At 32.7% G+C, this 20,402-nt stretch overlaps 1 protein-coding gene and 1 pseudogene across 1 annotated transcript; both read left to right on the forward strand.

Moving 5' to 3' along the window:
* The first annotated feature begins 3,094 nt into the window (after positions 1-3,094).
* On the forward strand, positions 3,095-8,773 carry LOC132610186 (chymotrypsin inhibitor I, A, B and C subunits-like; annotated as a pseudogene).
* A 2,943-nt stretch (positions 8,774-11,716) lies between these two features.
* Positions 11,717-18,287, forward strand: LOC132610796 (proteinase inhibitor I-B-like). Its single transcript, XM_060325194.1, has 3 exons — positions 11,717-11,872; positions 12,553-12,669; positions 17,907-18,287. The coding sequence occupies exons 1-3, from the start codon at positions 11,812-11,814 to the stop codon at positions 18,137-18,139; spliced, it is 411 nt and encodes a 136-aa protein (XP_060181177.1). The 5' UTR covers positions 11,717-11,811; the 3' UTR covers positions 18,140-18,287.
* The last annotated feature ends 2,115 nt before the right edge of the window (positions 18,288-20,402 follow it).

Here is a 20,402-nt window from a genome sequence, read left to right on the forward strand (position 1 = left end):
ATACATAACAGTTCAAATGCATGGGCTCATCAGGAGTCGAGATATAGTTGTGAGCCCCATACTGGTGAGAATATTTATTTGCTCCAGTGTCCCGTCCCAATTTACGTGGTATTATTCAGATTTCAAGGGTCAAACAAGTTTTCTTTTATTGCAATTTTTTTATGTCTTTAAATTTTTTGAATTGTCAATGATTTTGTCTTTTAGTACTTTTTACATAGTTTTTAAATATGTAATTTTATTTCAAAAACTTAAAGATTTCATTTTCGAATTTACAATCAAAATTAAAAAATTTAACTCTCGAAATCCCAACGATGCCACATATTTTGGAACAGGAGAAATACTTTTCACCCGTAAATTAACATACAAAAATCATAAATTATGAAAATCAAGGAAAATGAAAGTTTCTATATTCCTTTGCACAAGATTATGAAGAATTTATATAATCGATCTCTTTTTGTTTGGGATTGAGAATTAGTTGTTGTTACAAGGCCTTTTTTTTTTGGTTATTTTGCTTGTCTGTTCTTTCTTTGTTGGTGTGGCGTGAGACGGCCGATATATTCTTAAAACACTAGGTTCATGTGAATTCAGAAGTTTTTGTTCAAATTATGTATTTGTATTAAGAAATGCATCAAATATATCTATATGACTGTGAAATCGTTTATTATTGATATTAACTTAAGGTTGTTGTACGAACTCATAAATAATAAATTCGAGATCCACCTATGTGTATCTCTCTTCAAGACTTTATCATTTTACGTTCGGCACCATAGCTTTAAGTGTGTGGTAGCTAACCTTTAAATTGCAATTGTCAAACTTGTTAAAAAAAAACGTGAACAAAATTCGTTGTAATTTCTCTATAACAAATATTAATTGTTGAGGGACCAGTACTAAACAAATAATGATACATAATTGAAAAGGACATTTTATTATCACGTGCATTAGGAAGGACACGAAGTCTAGCCTTGTGATAAAAGGAGCCAAATTATCAATAAATTGATCTAATTTGTTTCTTATTTTCTTTTTCTATTTTTGAGAAATTTCATAATAAACAGAATTATTCACCATTTATTTAAAGAAAAGAAAGAGAAAATAAAACTCGTCACGATGCTTCGACATTTATTTTCCAGTTTCTACGGTGATCTCCTAAGCCTAAGAATTTGAATGAAATAAATGAGTCTACAAAGATCCTGCATGCGTTTCTATATATTTATAGATCTTTTATGCTATTATTTGATGTTTTATGTGGAAAAAGTCATATAGCTGAAAAAACATTTGTAAAACGACTATAAAACCAAATCTCCCGTGTCATTCTCTTGTCCGATTCATCAAACCGGTGGTAAAAACACTACTTAACTTACGGTCTAGTAGTATTGAATTCATACACTTTGTAACTAGTTTTGGTTGTTTTTTTCTTTGTTTGAGGTCTGGAGGATACAATATCCTTCCTAAAAGGTGACTATTATTTCTAGATGCTCATTCGCTTGTATTACTCTTTTTGTTGGTTACAGACTTACAGTAAGATATTCACAGTTTATTATCAAAAAAATAGTACTATTATCGGGTGTCTCACACGACCTAGAATTGAATTTTCACTATGCCCCATCATCTCCCATATGTAATTAAAATTATTCAAAAATCACACTTTAGTCCTAATTAGTGCCTTTAAATGAAAATACCATTTTGTCCCTTATCTTCAAATTGTACTGCATGTGTGGACACCACTAATCCACTATTACTTCACAACAATGAAGGTACCCCTCTGCCTAAGCCTGTCAATTGGGCCGGGTCGGCCTGGGACCGGCCCACCTAACCCGACCCATAACCGGCCCGGCCCCCAACCCGGTAAGAGGGTGGTGGGCTGGGCTAGTGGAAAAAATTAGGGGGTTGGGCCAGACATGCCATTTAGCCCGGTAGCCCGACCCACCAGCAGCCCGGGTTCTGGCCCATAGGGGGCTCAGCCCGGCCCACTTCGAATTAATTTTTTTTTTTTTAATATTATTTAAGTGGTATATTTGTGTATATGTTGTATATGTTAATGGTATATTTGTGTATATCTTGAATATGCTGTTGGAATGAAGACTCCCAACGGCTATTTTAGTGCTAAAAATTATAAAAAGTTGAGAATGTGAAACAAGACTAAATAAGTAATTTAAAATAAAACTTCACACTTAAATTGATAACATTGCAAATTCAAAACATACAAACTTGAACGGTTAACTTATTACAAATGAAAAGTTCAAAACGCTAGTATCGACGGAGAAATTTAAAGAAGAGATAAACTTCAAAGTTCAATTTTGTGCCTTTTGTCCAAGTGCCTACGTAACGGACCGGTACCCCCAAAAACCGGTTCGGACTTATGGAGATATATTTGATCACAATGTTGACATTTAACATGTTCCTCGTCTACTCGCTCAAAATGCAATCACACCGGACTTGAAATTGATCTTCGGACTGGAGGAGAAGGTGGAGGATTATCATTATCCATTAAATTTAAATTTTGAATTTGAACTTGGAAGTTGGAAGAGAGAGAGAGAGAGAGAGAGATTTAGATGAGTAGGAAATTTAGGGAAAAAGGAAAGTAGGGAATTGTGAGACAATATGGAGAAGAATGAATGGTATTTATAGATTAAAAATAGGGTCAAAGTATAATTTAAGGAACTTGATGGTTAAAATAAAGTTGTGAACAACTAAATTTTAAAGTATCAAACTTAATAAATTTTAGTATTAGATTGTTTTTTAAAATAATTAAAATCTAGCCCGGCCCACTAACTAAAACCCGGCCTAGCCCACTTAGCCTACTATGTACCCCTACCGAGGTAGGGGTTGGGCCGGACACCCCTTTCCCTCCTCCAACCCGGCCCCCAACCCGGCCCACTAACTATGGCCCGGCCCGGCCCCATGTGACCCTCATTTATATGGCCCGCCCGACCCGGACCCATGTGACCCTCATTTATATGACCCCGCCCGGCCCGGCCCACTTAACAGGCTTACGCTCTGCCTATGAATTTCTTTGATGCCATGTAATCACACAAATTCAACATACCCACACTTGGTCTCTTAATTATATTCCTTCACCTCTTCAAAAAACAAGACAATGGAGTCAAAAACTTGGGTCAAGTTTGCTCACGTCATAGCGTTCCTTCTTCTTGCAACTTGTTTGTACCTCCCTTTCTCTACATATACAAACATGCAATATAATGCAAGAATATTATCAGGACAGTAAATGATTATATTGCTTGTGCGGTGGCGGGGACAATTTCCTTACCAAAGATTCATCTATATAAAGTTTGACCTTCTAAATTCAATGTGACTATCCGGAAGGGAGGTTCAGATGTAGTGGCGGAGCCACTTGTCACACCCCTTTGCTGGAAAATTACATTATTTATACATACTTACATAGCGTACACTCTACCCTCTCCAGACCCTACGATGTGGGATTTCACTGGGTTGTTGTTATACATACTTACATACATAAATAAATAAATAAACACACATTATTTGTTGAATCTCTTTAAGTTCTTGATGTGGTTACTTCTTTATATTTTGACTCCGTTAGTGAAAAATCGTGGTTTCACCATTGTTCGGGTGAAACTCCTCCCGCCACCTGCTTGTGATGCTATAGGTTTCTAGAGATCATAGTTTTTTGACGTTCCAACTTGGAAAAAGTTTAAGCTTCTATATACTACAAAAAATATTATGTTTCAGTTTGTTTTTTAAAACAAATAGTTTTTTTTTTTAATTTTCATGTAGGTGTCATTGTGACATTATTTATCCGCGTGGACAACACTTGGCAATATTTTTATATAAAATGGAGAGTGTCGATCACATGCCATTCAAGAATAATTTGAGGTGTGTTTTGCAAACTAGATAGTGATAGTTTAGATAGTTTTCTCAACCTTCTAATAGTTTAGGTATGAAATTAAAAAAAAAAAAGTAATAATTGGGGTGTGTTTTTGACCCTTATCTCTAAAATATAAGTAGTTAGTAAAATAATAAATAGATTAGTAATCGAAAGATAAGGCATGTTAACTATCATAACAGGTTATAATATATCGAACGGATAAAGATAATCTTTTCACTAATTGCTATTGTGAAATGTTTTTTAATAGCCTTTGAAACTCTCATGGCGCGAATAGAAAGAGCCACAATAAGTTATGGTTTAGAAGTCATCCTACTTCTAAATGAATTGAAATCAGTTGAGGGATTTGATGAGTCCAACTTGGTTTGCAAAGGTTTGCCAGTTGCCTTTTTTCTTCTTTTTTCTTGCTCCTTATATTCCATTTCATTTCTAACAAAATACTATCTCCGGTTCAAAATAAGTGTCCGTTTAATCTTTTTCACACTCCTTAAGACAACAAACTCCAAGAAAAAAAAACCTAGGTATTTTGAATAAATTATCCTTAATTAATAAGACTCTTGCTTATTTATTGCCTTGAGTAAATAAGGGCAAATCATTACCCTCCACAGCTGCTGGACCTTATCGTTTGGATCAGATTCAAATGGCCTCTCTAAGGCATAAACAGAGGAAGAACAATTATTGCGTAAGAGGATGAATTCTAGTTTTGCATTGCATTAGTCTCACTGGATTTACTGTGTAGTTTTATTAGGGACTTTAAGATCCCCAGGCTTTGTAAGTGAGGTTGGGTCATTTAATGCCCCCTCTAACTATAATTTTGGTGATATCACTACTAAAAAACTGCCAAAAATTGATGGACAAAAAAGTGCGTCGGTTTAAAAAACCGACGGAAAACCGACTCCCTGCGTCGGTTTTTTACATTTCTATTTTTTTTTAATTATTTTAATTTATAAACCGACGGACGACGTCGGTTTTTTTGGCAGAATTTTGAAAATATATATCCGCAAAAAAAACCGACGTCCCACGTCAGTTTTATTAAAAAAATAATAATAATTAATATAAAACCGATGGACGACGTCGGTTTTATTTTTAAAAATATTTTAAATAATATGCAATTCAATTTGTTTCTAAAAAAAATAATAAACAATTTTTTTTTAGGAAACCGACGGACAGGGTCGGTTTCCTATTTTTTTTTTTTAATTTTTGGGTCCAATCTGGTCAAACGTGCAGGAAAAACCGACGGACAGGGTCGGTTTTGTCCGTCGGTTTTTCTTTAAAAACATTCCAGACGGGTTTTCATACCCATTTCTTCTCCTCTTCCCAATTTAACTCGCATTCCCCTCAAACCCTAGCTACCCGCCGCCCCCCTCCCCTCCGCCCAGCCCCGCTGCCCATTTCCCCGCCGCCTGCGCAGCCCGTCCCCACCAACCCCAGACCCGTTTTGAAGTTAATTAATTGAGGTTAGTTTCTCTTAAATTAGGGCTTTTAAAATTCTTTCAATTTTAGTTTTATTTGTAGATTTTAGGCCTAACGCTAATCTATTTAGCTTTGTTAAACATCATTTGCAATGTTATTAATGTTGAATTTGTGAAAAAAAATGTAAACTTTATTTGACTAGTTTAGTTGCCATTTTTTTTTTTTGGCTTGAGATTGTGCTATATTTCATGTTCTTTGTCAATGTATTTGTGTTAGCTTAGTTACATTCTTTGTAATATTATTGATGTTGAATATGTGCAAAAATGTATACTTTAATTATTTGACTAGTTTTTTTTTTTTTTGTTGGATTGTGCTTTTTGTTAGAATTCCATAAGTTATTAGAATTGTTATTGATCATTCCAAATTAGAATTGGTTGAGATTGTGCTTTTCAAAGTTAGAATTGTTAAGTTATAGTATTTCTATAACCTCAATACTAAAATGTAGATTTTATTTCTCTAGATTTACTTTTCAATTTTTAGAATTGGTTGGAATTATGCCTTTCAAAGTTAGAATTATTAAGTTATGTTAGAATTATTAAGTTATAGTATTTCTATAACCTCAAAACTAAAATGTAGACTTTATTTGACTAGATTTACTTTTCAATTTTTAGAATTAAAGTTAGAATCCATAAGTTATTAAAGTTAGAATTGTTATTGAGAATTCAAAGTTAGAATTGGTTGAGATTGTGCTTTTCAAGTTAAAATTGTTAAGTTATAGTATTTCTATAACCTCAATACTAAAACGTAGATTTTATTTCTCTAGATTTACTTTTCAATTTTTAGAATTATTTGGAATTGTGCTTTTCAAAGTTAGAATTATTAAGTTATAATATTTCTATAACCTCAAAACTAAATGTAGACTTTATTTGACTAGATTTACTTTTCAATTTTTAGAATTAAAGTTATAATCCATAAGTTATTAAAGTTAGAATTGTTATTGAGAATTCAAAGTTAGAATTGGTTGAGATTGTGCTTTTCATCAAAGTTAGAATTGTTAAGTTATAGTATTTCTATAACCTCAATACTAAAATGTAGATTTTATTTCTCTATATTTACTTTTCAATTTTTAGAATTGGTTGGAATTGTGCTTTTCAAAGTTAGAATTATTAAGTTATATTAGAATTATTAAGTTATAATATTTCTATAACCTCAAAACTAAAATGTAGACTTTATTTGACTAGATTTACTTTTCAATTTTTAGAATTAAAGTTAGAATCCATAAGTTATTAAAGTTAGAATTGTTATTGAGAATTCAAAGTTAGAATTGGTTGAGATTGTGCTTTTCAAGTTAGAATTGTTAAGTTATAGTATTTCTATAACCTCAATACTAAAATGTAGATTTTATTTCTCTAGATTTACTTTTCAATTTTTAGAATTGGTTGGAATTGTGCTTTTCAAAGTTAGAATTATTAAGTTATAATATTTCTATAACTTCAAAACTAAAATGTAGACTTTATTTGACTAGATTTACTTTTCAATTTTTAGAATTAAAGTTAGAATCCATAAGTTATTAAAGTTAGAATTGTTATTGTGAATTCAAAGTTAGAATTGGTTGGGATTGTGCTTTTCAAAGTTAGAATTGTTAAGTTATAGTATTTCTATAACCTCAATACAAAAATGTAGATTTTATTTCTCTAGATTTACACATCAACTTTTGGTTGGACATTTAAATATTTTTGAACTTTGAAGGTCTATTTAGATCGTATTTGATGTGTTTAGATAGTGTTTGATGCGTTTTATTATTACTTAGGGTGATTTTATGTGTTGTAGCTCTTTTAGAATTGATTTGGAGCATTTTAATGCTAGTTTTGAGCTGCTTTTGGTACTGATTTCTGTGCAGGTGTGGCTGCAGAAAATGCAGGAATTGAATGTAGGAAATTTTCGAGAAAACCGACGCACTGTGTAGGTTTTGTATTTAAAATAAAAAAATTTAAATAAAAAACCGACGTCGTGCGTCGGTTTTTCCATAAAATATATATTGTTTTTATATAACATAATAAATCAAAAATTAAAAAAACCGACTCTGTCCGTCGGGTTTTTTAATTTTAATTTTAAAAAAATTATTGTATGAAACCCGACGGACCACGTAACCGACGCAGTCCGTCGGAAAAAACCGACGTGGTCCGTCGATTTTAAAAAAGCGAGGCTATGTAAACCGACGGACCGTACATGGTCGGTTTCCCGTCGGTTTCATTGAAAAAACCGACGCAGTCCGTCGGTTTTCGTCGTCGATTTTTCCCCTTTTTTTAGTAGTGTATGCTAAAGTAACGCCACCATACGGAGGAAAAATGTAATAAAATAAAAAATAAAAAATAGGGGCAAATTTGGAAAAATAAAGTTAATTCCTTCTTGATTTTGTAAAGTCGACACTTGTTTTGAACCAAAATAAAAGCCTAAGTGGTTACTTATTTTGAGCCAGAGGGAGCAATAAGTACATAGCTCAGACTTAGGATGTGTTTGATTAGTATTTTGAACTAAGGAAAATGTTTTTCACGAAAATTTGTCAACAACCTCTTAAACTTGTCATTGAATTTAGACACTCGAACTATCGCATGTTCCGATTGAGCACTTGAACTTATAATAAAACGTTTCTATTAGACGCTTCCGGCTCAAATTTTGGAAAAACTTCTTTACGTATTTTCAAGCGCCCATTGTGAAAGGTTCGGTAATTGGCTTGTACATCCCTAAATATGAGTTTAAATTTTTACACAAATAGTATATATATATATATATATATTTTTTTTTTTTTTTTGCATTATCAGATCACTAATTATTAAAAAGCTAATTACAAGTAAGATACGAGAAAATGATGATCCTATCTTGAGATCAACTAAGAAGTAAATAACATCATGCATATTTGAATATAATTGTATCACGGCTTGAAACAGTGGTTTTCCTACTAACATTCAGTGAGAAATTTGTGGTATAAAATATGATTTTCCCACCTTATTCTCACAGAATCAACTCATTGGGAAAACACATGGTGGAAAACAGGTTCTCATGAAACACTGAAAAATTTCTAATTTTTCTGTGTGAAAACACTACTTATTAAGGTTTTTCCACTGATATTCAGTGGGAATAGCCACTGAACATTTTTCAGTGGGAAAATAATAATTTTCTAGTAGTGTGTATAATAATCCTTAATTTTCATATTATTACAGTCTTGTATACTATTCTTGTTCTCTTTATTTTCTCTCATTATTATGTGTATAAATATATGTGTAGGAAAACACATGTGGCCAGAACTTATTGGTTGACCAGCAAAGCTTGCTAAAGAAAGAATTGAGAAGGAAAATTCATCAGTAAAAGAAGTTCGGATTATACCGAATGGTTCTCCAGTCCCATTAGATTTTCGTTGTGGTCGAGTTCGTCTTGCTGTTAACATCTTGAATGTTGTTGTCCAAATTCCTGTGGTTCGTTAATTAATGGAAGAATTAAAAACAGCCCACACATGTAAACATTTCAGTTAGGGTTCATGTTGATATTAATGTCTCCATGTACTATTTGGAATAAATAATAAAAAGTGTGGCTTTAATATATTGTCATTCAGCTCCTTAATTCCTTTTACACACTGTGCTGGGTTAATAGCATTTTTGGTTAATTTATTGAAGGTTAAATATATATATTTATCGAATATAAGGAGGACTAACATCAATAATTACTAATAATAATTGAGGGATCAAAAGTATTATTGTCCCTATAATGCATTATTGCATCTTTGATTATTCTTCGTTTATTTTTTTCAATGTCGGAGGATTTATCGTGAACAAATCAAAGCAAGCTTTCTATTTTTCCAAAGTGTACGTATACCACCAAGAGTGGCACATGTTCTATAATGAAAAGCATAAAATAGAAGAACAAAAGCAAAGGAGGACTAGAAAGTAGAACCAATATTTTTGGAAAGGATACAAATAGAGAGAAAGAGTAAACAAATGTCATAAATGCATGGTTATAATTCTAAAGAATCCAATTTATAGCCTGTTTGGCCAAGCTTATTTTTCCCCCATAAGTATTTATTTTTTCAATAAGTACTTATTTGAAAAAAAGTGAGGTGTTTGGCCAAGCTTTTGGGAGAAAATAAGTGCTTCTGGAGAGTAGCAGAAGCAGTTTTTCATAAGTTAAAAAAACAGCTTTTGCTCAAAAGCACTTTTTTGAAAAGTACTTTTGAAAAAAATACAAATAGAAGCATTTTTTCAAAGCTTGGCCAAACACTAATTGTTGCTCAAAAGTGTTTTTTTAATTAATTGGCCAAACACAAACTGTTTTTCGCTAAAAGTGCTTTTTTGAAAAATTCTTTTAAAAAAAAATACTTTTTAAAATAAGCTGATTTTAGAAGCTTGGCCAAACAAGCTATTAGTCTACGGTATATACTTACACGCATCAACAGAAGCAGCCAAAAACTAGAGGGAAAATACATATCAATAAATTATGATCAACTGATATGTGGTCGAGAAGTAGATAGAGCTACGACGGAATGTAACAGTGTATCTGGTTTGCTATTGAATAAAAGAAAGGGAACATAACGATGCTGATCACTTAGTTATTGTTCTCATCATCATAATGGACTGAGGAGTTGATGATAGTCATGTAATTAATTAGTATAAACTGTGGAATAAAAGAGTTAATTTCCTGAATGGTCATCTATATTTTGTAACGGTTTATTAGTATTACTTTTGTTTTTTAGGACTAAAATATCACTCAATTATCACTATTTTTCTAAAAAAATATTAAACACCACAAAACCCTACTTCTGTCCTAGTTGGCATGTCATGTCACATTAAAACTCTATTTTAAAAATAATAAACTAATTTAACTCATAAAATCCATTTAACACAATTCATATCTTATACCCGATTTTGACCCGGTTAATAAACATCCATTGTTAAACTTTATGCTAAAAAACATGATAATAGTGATACATCCGTTCTTAAATTCAATTCTATTGCTTTCAAATACTTAGTAATTGAATTGACTATCTGAATTTTGACCTTGTTAGTGAAGGTTCAATTCCCACCTTATAATTCTCTTCCCTATATACATTAAAAAATATTTCAAAGAAAAAAAAATTATGGTCCTGAGCGCACCGACGTGAAAGTCTCGAAGTGACAGATACACAATTATATTCTTTTGACAGATACACAATTATATTCTTTTGTCCCAAATAAATGAGGATCGGCTATTTATTGTATTACATTCTTAATATTCTTGTGGAATGGAAAATATAAACTTTTATTTTCCTTGATCGTCATATTATACTTTATGTATGTTCATTTAATGCATATAGTTTTTAACTTGAATGTTCCTTAAGTTTGTATGTTTGTCTATTTTCACTCTTATCATTTAACACAATGCAGATATAGGCCTTCAAGGTTTCCCCAAATATCATTTAACACAATGCAGATAAAGAAAGGAGTTTGTTCGCTTCTCATTAAGATAGATCAAAAACCCCTTTTGTCTCAATTCTTGTAATATTTTTCTATTTCTCGAGATTTAAATTGTGCGAATTTTGATTAACATTTTAAAGTGTACTTTTTCATTGCATCATATAAGTAGTATAATTTATTAATACCTAAATTTTAATTTTAAAATATTAAGTTAATCTACTTCCGTACCGAGCATGCCCTTTTTAAGTTAGTCTAATTTAATTTAGTTTTGAAGATTAGTAAAATTGACTCTTAATAAGTGGAGTAAAAAATAAAACATAAATTGGGACAGAAAAGGTAATTTAATATCACAAGTTTATAGAGTAAATGCAATATGCATGGTTAGTAGAAAAAAGTTGAATTCAAAAGCAACTCAGGAAATTGGAGGCCATAATAATTAGGAGCTATCAATATCAAGTACGTACCTATAAAACAAATTTCTTATGTGTTCTACCGACTAACAAAATGGCTCATGAGTCATGAATAAGAACATTTCATAGGGGACCATAGCATTCTTACTCTTGGTATCATCTCTTTTTTATTCTTTTATACTATTTCCTTTCGTCCTTTGCCTTATTTTCTACATACTCCATTCACTTTAACTATTCATTCTCCGAATTATTTCTCAATTTCTTTGAAATGCAGAGTACTATAATAAAAATATGCATTTAATTTATTATTTCTTAAAAGAATTACAAAGTCCATTATAAACTAGTAAAAAGTGAATAAAGGGAGTAATATAGTATATTATTTCAAGACTTCAATGATATATGACACAATAATGTGTGGTACCAAACCTAGCTCGTAACTGTGAACGGATAATGTTTATATGTATTTTTTTATTAAATCAACTGAAAAGAGTAAAATGCGACACTAGCGATGTTTCGGGGAAAAAAAAATATATGTGGTGGTTCTTCAAAGAAAGATCAAATATCGCACGTAATTGAGGTGGTCACTCTTTATAAATACCCTATGTATGAACCAATGGGTCTTAACACATCACAATTTGGATTTCTTTCTAATTTATAATATATTTATATTCTTGAAAGCACGGCAATGGAGGGAAAGAGGATAGTCAAGTTATCTCACGTGGTTGCTTTCTTGCTTCTTGCATCACGTACGTTTAATTAGCCCCTTAATCCCCCCATCTCATGCATATTTTTACTATGTTTAAACAATTATTACCACTGTTATCACTAAATGATGTGATGGCAGAGTCGTAGTCATAAATTTTTAGTTTATGGAATCTGAACTACACTTTTTGTTTATGCTTATTGGGTTTCGAATGGATTTTTTTTTTAACACAAATAATACCTATTTTGAGCTAGAGCTACTAGGTTATGCCGAATCCGTAACCAGCACTCTGGCTCCACCACTGATAGAATGAATGAGATTTCTTCATCCGTAGCCTGAAATCATGAGTTCGAGCCTTGAAAATGAAGATATCCCTACTGTTATTTTCCCATTAATAAGCCCTATTTTGTTCCAATGACAAATGTTGGTTAGTTAAACACCCTTCGCAGGAAGATTGTTTTGCGTATATGAATTTTTTTAATATGTATATAGGTCCAAAATAACCTTTTATACATATGTATTAAACATTGAATACCCCTTAATACATTGAATACCCCTCAGCAGAATATCTTGTTTTGCCCATTGTATGTTTGAATTAGTCGGACCAATAAATTTCGGATATTATATAATTAACAAAACATACCACTATGCAAAAACTTGTTACCTGTGATATATCTCAAATAAGTAATTCATTAATTTGTGAATTATTTATTTTAATTGCAGTGTTTAAACCTCTGACGGCACGAGATCTGGTACTCAAAGGGAATGATGAGGAGATAGAAGTCCTGCGACTTCCAGAAAATGAAAACGCACTTGATGACTCTCAATCATCTTGCAAAGGTTTTTTTTTTTAAATTATTTATTTATTTGTTTATTATATTAATATTAATATTATTATATTTTCTTTTAGTTTCAAAGTTATTGCATTTTTCCAAGTTCTTAGTAATATTTTAAAATCAAACGAAGGGTTTATACTTTTTGTTAGGTCGGGAATGAAAGAACGTCCTTTTTCTAATTCCAAATATTAATAATTTTGGCAAACAGATGGATTAAGTTTAAAATATTTGACAATGGGGAGAGGGGGGAGAAAGTACTCTCTCAATTTTCTACTATATAATAATGTTTTGTAAAACTAAATTTATTCCAAAAATATTTGACAATTGGATGATTGGATGAAAGAATGTGCGTACTCTCTCTGCTTCCAATTAATAATCGGGGCAAATTGGACTTGTTCAAAAAATATTTGACATTTTTTAAATAAAGAAGAATTTATTACTTTTTCAAGTTCACACTTACTGCTTCAATTATTTGATGGCCGAGTGTGAACTAAATTGAGGCACTTAAGAAAGAGAAAAAGAAAGTTTAGACAACTATTACTATGATCGGAAAAGGGTCAAAAATATCGTTAACTTTGTTTACGCATATCCTCCGTTATACTCTTCATCTAATTAAGTCGCTACCGTTATATTTGGTTTGCCTAATTTAAACAGCCATCCACGTGGCACGAAATAACTCACCCTTAATTTTAATATTCGATTCTAATTAACACTCACCCACTACCTGACCCATTTGCCCCCGAAACTCATTGAATTGATAAACAAAACAATCAAACACATGGCAAATCTGGATGTTTCTGAAATTCAACAATCTTCTTCTTCCTCAAGAGATTTGCAGCTGAAATTCATCAATTAACCACTTATAATCCTTCACCAAATTTCATATTGAACCCCTCAAGATGTTCCCTATCTTTTAAAGTAACACCCACTTGAAATAAAACTCGCTTGCGGAGACCCGATTTTCAAACTTGAAGTGTCAAGCTTCGTTAATGGCTTCCAACCGAGTTTTCAGTTTTCTAAGCTCTCATTCAATGGAAAATAACGTATTCAGCTTCTAACAATTCACAAGAACTGACTTTGATGTTAAATATTCAAATCCAAAGCTCCGGACAGTTTTTTTTTTTTTTAAAAAAAAAAAACATCAAATCGAAGCTTCGATGGGCTTCAATGGCTGCCCAGTTCTTCTTCCTTCATGTAACTCAACAGCGAACCAGGCGTTTGGCATAAACTCAACAACGACCAGTTTATTGGCATAAACTCATCACCTGACTTGTGCAACTTGGTTTATGATGGTTTCAACCGGTGTTTTAAAAGGCGGGGGCATAAGGCGAGACGTTTTACATATGCCTCAGCGAGGCGTAAGCCCAAGGCACGGGGCGTAAGCCCCATCAGTATTTAATTTTTAGTATTTCATAAAATAATATAATTACAATAAATACTTTTAAATAGGTAAAATTACATAAAAAATAAAAGAAAAATGTATATATATATATATATATATATATAAACTAATCAAAGCAATTCATTATACGCCACTTACAACTTGTAATTATATAACATAATTTTACAAGTATAAACAATACAATGAAATAAAAGCTATTATGAAATGCAAATCAATTATAACATCTTAACTTTCAAACAATGAAAAAATCACAATTTCTTAAAACACTATTGCTATCATCTTATTCATTTTATCTCAGTGTTATAATTAAAACGTAACTCCTTCGTGAATAAAAAAAAAATTATTTTCAAATAACGAAATAATGAAATATGATAATTTTGATACATAGGATAAAAGACCAATGACAAGTAAAAATATACAATTCGGTTCCTCAGGACAGTGACCTGTGCCATGATATCTTGGAGGAGGCGCATAGCTCGCCTTTTTTCCTGCACCCAGGGAGCACGAAGTCTATGATTGAATAGCAGAAGTGCTACTTAGTAGTAGAAACTCGGAGAGACAGACAGAGAGGGGACTCTTTCATACCTGCTAACTCCTAGGATTGACCTCCGACAATAGGTAGATGGGGTGGGCTACGATGGATACAGTGAAATCAATCCTTATTCCGCACTCCCTCTCACCGGCCTGAAACATATATAAATCAATCCCAAACTTCTCTCTCCCTACCGCTACCGGTCAAGGGTTATGTATTTATAAAAAAAATATAAAGTGATATTCACCCTCACGATGCTCTCAAATGTATGCAATACTATGACTTGTTATTTGAGTTACACCCAATGTTCTTATTTCTATAGATGAAAAAACTATTAAGTATCATTCATTTGTTAAAGAATTATAAGGGTCAACGATTCTAATTAAGGAATTTAACATATAATTTGTGTAAGAACTGTTAGGCGAGCCCCGAGCGTTGGGCGTTAGGCGTGTTTAGGGCGTACAGTCGGGCGCTTTGAGGCGTAAGCCTTACAGGAACTAAGCCCCGCGCGTAAGTCTCGGGGCGTTTTGCCAGTGCCCCGCCCCAGGGCGAGCCCCGAGGCGAGCCCTGAAACTGCCTTTTAAAACACTAGTTTCAACTAGAGGTGGCAAATGGGCTGGTCGAGTCGGATATGGGCCGGATCGAAAATGGGTTGACAAAAAACGAATCAATTTCCCGACCCGCCATATTTAACACGGTTAAAAAATGGGTTACCCGACGGATAATATGGATATCCATCTTATCCATATTTTCCAAAGCTATTTCAAATATGTTGGCTTCATGTAGCCAATATGGAGAAGATTAATTTACCATTTTGTCCACAAATCCAATCTCTAGTACATAGTTGCGCCTCAAAATTTGGGAAGAATAGAACTTCGAAACTTTTCAATTACACGACCTCCAAGAAAATCTTTTTTGAAAACTACCCACCCAACCCCACCCCCACCACCCACTCTCCAACCAAATCCCAACCCCACCCAATGACCACCCTCGAACGTACTTCATCTTCACCTTCCCACCCCAACTCCATCCTATCCCACATCACCGTTGCACCCAACCCTCACCCACCCCCCACCCAAAGCGTCTATTTCATAAATGATTACTTTGCACTTTGAAGACAACCCCAAAAAGTGACTATGTTTGTAAACTAGTCATTTTTTAAAAGTGACACAAAAAATGGCTATTTTTGTAAATTGACCATTTTTGAAAAATGACATAAAAATGGTTATTTTTGTAAAAATATATTTCTTGCAAAACGACCGAAAATGCAAATTTGCAAAAATAGCAATTTTTTGTCATTTTTCAAAAAATAACCACTTTACAAAAGTAGCCATTTTTGTGTCACTTTAAAAAATGGCTACTTTACAAAAGTGACCACTATCTTAGAAATGGCACATTGCAAAAATGGTTATTTTAATACTTTCACAAAGCAGCTATTTTAAAAAATGGCCACTTTTACAAAGTAGTTAGTTTTTAAAGTAACTACTTTCACAAAATGACTATTTATGAAAATTGACTACTTTCAAAAAGTGACTATTTTTAAAAAGTATCTACTTTCACAAAGTGGCTATTTTCTAAAAGTGGCTACTTTTACAAAGTGACTACTTTTGCAAAACGACTATTTTTAAAAGTAGCTATTTTTCGCAAGTAATATTTTAAAAAAGCGGCTACTTTTGTAGTGTGATTACTTTTGTAAAGTTTCTATTTTTGAAAGTTACTACTTTCACAAAATGTCTAGTTTTGCAAAGTTGAGAGATAGAGGATGGTGGTAGGGAGGTGTGAGAGGTAGGGGTTGGGGGTAGATGGTGATAGGGGTAGGGGTGGGGTAGGTGGTGATAGGGGTAGGGGATGGGGAGGGAGGTAGTGGGGGTGGTGGGGGTGGGCATGAGGGGTGTAGGGGTAGTAGGGTTGGTGGGCGTGGGGGTAGGAGGGGTGGTTAAGTGGTGGGGGTGAGGGTAGTGATGGTGTAGGGGTGGTTAGATAGTGGGGTGGGAGGGTAGGAGGGTAGGAGGGGATGGTTAAGGAACTTGTTTTCCTAAAGAAAATATTTTTCAAAACATTTTGACCAATCAACATGGAAAAATTGGAAAACATTTCCTCCATATCAAACACACTCTATATTTTGTGGGTTTTATCCATTTTACCCATATTTTAAGTGGATAATATGGGTTGACTCATATTGGATCCATTTTAAAATGGGTTGGGTTGGGCGGATAACCATATTTTTTACCCATTTTTCCACCTCTAGTTTCAACGAAGTGGGAGAGAAGAGAGAGAAGAGAAAGATAGAGAGATCTGGGAGAAATATTTTAGGGGCGGATTAATGAAAGGAACCGGATCGAATCTATGCGGGTTTACCAAAATTGGAGATGAGTTATTTCATTTTGAGGCTGTCACGTGGATTGCCGTTTAAATTAGGGGTAAATCAACACCAAAGTATAGCAGTAATGGCTCAATTAGACGAAAAGTATAACGGAGGGTACGAATAAACAATATTTGAAAGTTCAGGGTATTTTTGACCCTTTTCTGTATTATGATTAATGGTATTTAACATCTTTTTCAAGAGGTTTGCAAAATCCTTAAAAGACAGATAAACTATATTTACTACTCCCTCCGTTTTAATTTGTTTGTCTGGTTTGGCTTTAATACGAAGTTTAAGAAAGTAAACAAGACTTTTGAATCTTGCGGTCTTAAATTAAAGATATGTCAATAATAAAATGTCTTTTAATCTTGTGGTCTTAAACATGTCACGTGAAAAGTTGAAATTAAAGAGTTGCCAAAAGAAAGAAGCATTCTTTTTTTGAACCGACTAATAAGAAAAGTAAAACAAAAATTTTTAAATGGAGGGAGTAATTTGTTACTATGTGAAGTTCATATTTATCTGTGTTTTAAGGATTTTGTAAACCTCTTGAAAACAATATAGTTGAGTAACTTTTCTGTTAAAAAACAAATTAAATAGAGTGATTGTCTTTCTTCAGAGATAAAGCTTAGTGACTTTTCTGTACAAAACAAAATTGAGTGACTTTCTAAGATAGTTATCATTATTTGATTGGCTTTTGTATTACAAAACAAAGTTGAGTGACTTTTTCAAATAAAAGTTTTAGTTGAGTTACTTTCCGAAATCTGTCACATAGTAGTAACATATTATTAAATAGAGTTACTCTTTCTTGTGAGATAAAAGTTGTTGGTTGAGTGACCATCTGTGAAATTAACTCTGTTATTTTGTGAATAATATTCTTTATAGTCGTAATATAGTGTGCATATGTTTTAAATTATCTTTTCTCTCATTATATTTCTGTAATTATAGGAAAGCATTCATGGCCTGAACTTGTTGGGAAACCAGCCTTCACTGCAAAAAAAATAATTGAGAAGCAAAATTCTGCAGCCCTAGTTGTGGTTTTACTCCCTAATATGCCTGCGACACAAGATTTTGTATGTGGTCGAGTTAGACTTGTTGTTAATTGGAACCTCACTGTTCAAAGGACTCCCACCATGGAAGTTTGTTGTTTTGTCCAAATTACGGATCCCAGCATGATTTAAATTATTATTAGTTAGTAGTTCTAAGGGAGTATTATGGAAGATTAAGATAAGCAGCACCTAGAAATATGAAATAGTGTGGAGTCCTATAGTGATTTCATGTACTCTACTATTTCTAAAAAAAAATAAAGTGTGCCTTATGTGTTATCTAGCCTCATTCTCGATATGCTGTCCAAACATCTACGTTCTTTTCCAATTTTGCTTTTCTATTTCTTTTGCTATGGATTGACGCGACCAAATCAAAGAAGGAGTACGAGATAGTGGCGGATTCAGGATTTTCACTCAGGGAGTTTGAAAAAAATAACAAAAGCTAAGTATAAAAAATAATGTTGTTGTTAGGAATCAAACCCAACACATTAGAGATAATTTTGAACACCTTGAACCACTTGAGCTAACCTTTTGCATTTATTTAAGGTATTCAAAAGTTAATATATATACATAAATACAAAAAATCTACCCTGTATATATATTGTAATTTTTTGCCAAGGGTATTCCAATGAACATGACCCTCCCCACTCTCTAAATCCGCCAGTGTTCTAAGGTGTAGCCGCACTTGGTAAAATGTTATAGATACTTATTAGATAAATGAAAAGCTTAACCACTAAAGTTATTAAATGAGACGATCTGATAACCCAACGCGGTATAACATGGCAAGTAGATGTCTTGAGTTTGAATCTCTCTCCACTATCAACCCACATCTCAATATCATCCTTGACTCAAGAAGTAAAAGAGTCAGGGCGCATGTGATGAGAAATAATTAGCTAAATAAACATGTCTCGTCTTTGGTACAAATTAAATTTTGGCCAAACCAACGACAGCCCCTATGATCGTTAAGATTTTTCACTTGAACACTTTAACTAAACTTTGATTCATTTCGCCATCTGAAATGGGGTCTGACTGCGCCATTTAGCCCCTTTTCGCCGACAAACGCTCGTCGATGACATGACAAAGCAGTCATTAACTGATTACATGTGCCATTAGTCCGAAAATATTTTCTGATCAAACTCCACATACTTTTCGCCGGAAAATGAATAGCTTTTGATTGAAAAAAATTTCGATGAACTTTTTTTAAAATTTTCAGACCTGTTTTCTTTTTTAGTTTGAAATTTTTAGTTTTTTTTTTTTTTTAGGTTGAAATTTTCAAAAAGGGGGAGGGGTCGGTGGGGTGATGAGGTGGGGGATCGCCAGAGAAAAAGACGAATAAGGGTGGGTGATTTTCTTTTTTTCTTTTTTGACTGATTTGTTTTTAAACCTAAAACTCATTTTTTATTTTGATTTAATACAATGTTCTCATAGAATGATGGAGGTCTTCATTTTTCCCGGTGGTGCAATATAGCAACGGTGGAAGGTTTGTTAATGGTAGAATATTAAGTGGAGAAGAAAGAGAGAAAGAATAAAGGTGAAAAAGAAGAAGGAGGAGTAAATAAAAAGAATTAAAAAAATGAAAAATATGTTTTTTACTCTTCCCATGTGTCTGTCTTGTGTGAAAAATATGAAAAATATGTTTTTAACCTTCAATTAATTGAAATATGCACTTTTATATCTTTTGCTTCTAAATATTTACAAATCACCATGAATACCAGTTGTTCTACCATTTAATTACTCATGTGTTATGTTAAACTCGTACTATTACTCTACATTTGATGGTGATATAGTTTTAAAATTATTTCAAATAAAACATATAATAAAGGAACCAAACACATCAATTTATTGAAGGCTACATACATTTGTCGAATATTACAAGGACTAAAATCAAAATTTACTAATAATTAAATGATCAAAAGTATTATTATCCCTATAGTGAATTATTCTTCTTTTATGTTTTTCTAATTTGGAGGATTTAGCGTGAACAACTCAAGCAAGCTTTTTATTTTTTCAAAGTGTGCCACCAAGAGTGGCACATGTTTTATAATGAAAAGCATAAAATAGAAGAACAAAAGCAGAGGAGGACTAGAACCCATATTTTTGGAAAGGATACAAATAGATAGGAAGAGTAAACAAATGTCCTAAATGCGTTGTTATAATTCAAAAGAATCCAATTTAGCCCACGGTATATACTTACATGCATCAGACAATGAATGTAACATTACACTACTAAAAACTGAGGTTTTCCCCACTGACATTCAGTTTTATAATTTTCCCATCTCATTTCCAGCGAACTAGCTCACTGAAAAAACACATGGTGGGAAACAAGCTCCTATTGAAATCCTGTAAAACTTCTTATTTTTCAGTGTAAAAACACTACTATTTAAGTTTTTCCACCGAC

Source organism: Lycium barbarum, chromosome 9 (genome assembly GCF_019175385.1).
Source record: "Lycium barbarum isolate Lr01 chromosome 9, ASM1917538v2, whole genome shotgun sequence".
Classification (NCBI taxonomy): domain Eukaryota; kingdom Viridiplantae; phylum Streptophyta; class Magnoliopsida; order Solanales; family Solanaceae; genus Lycium; species Lycium barbarum.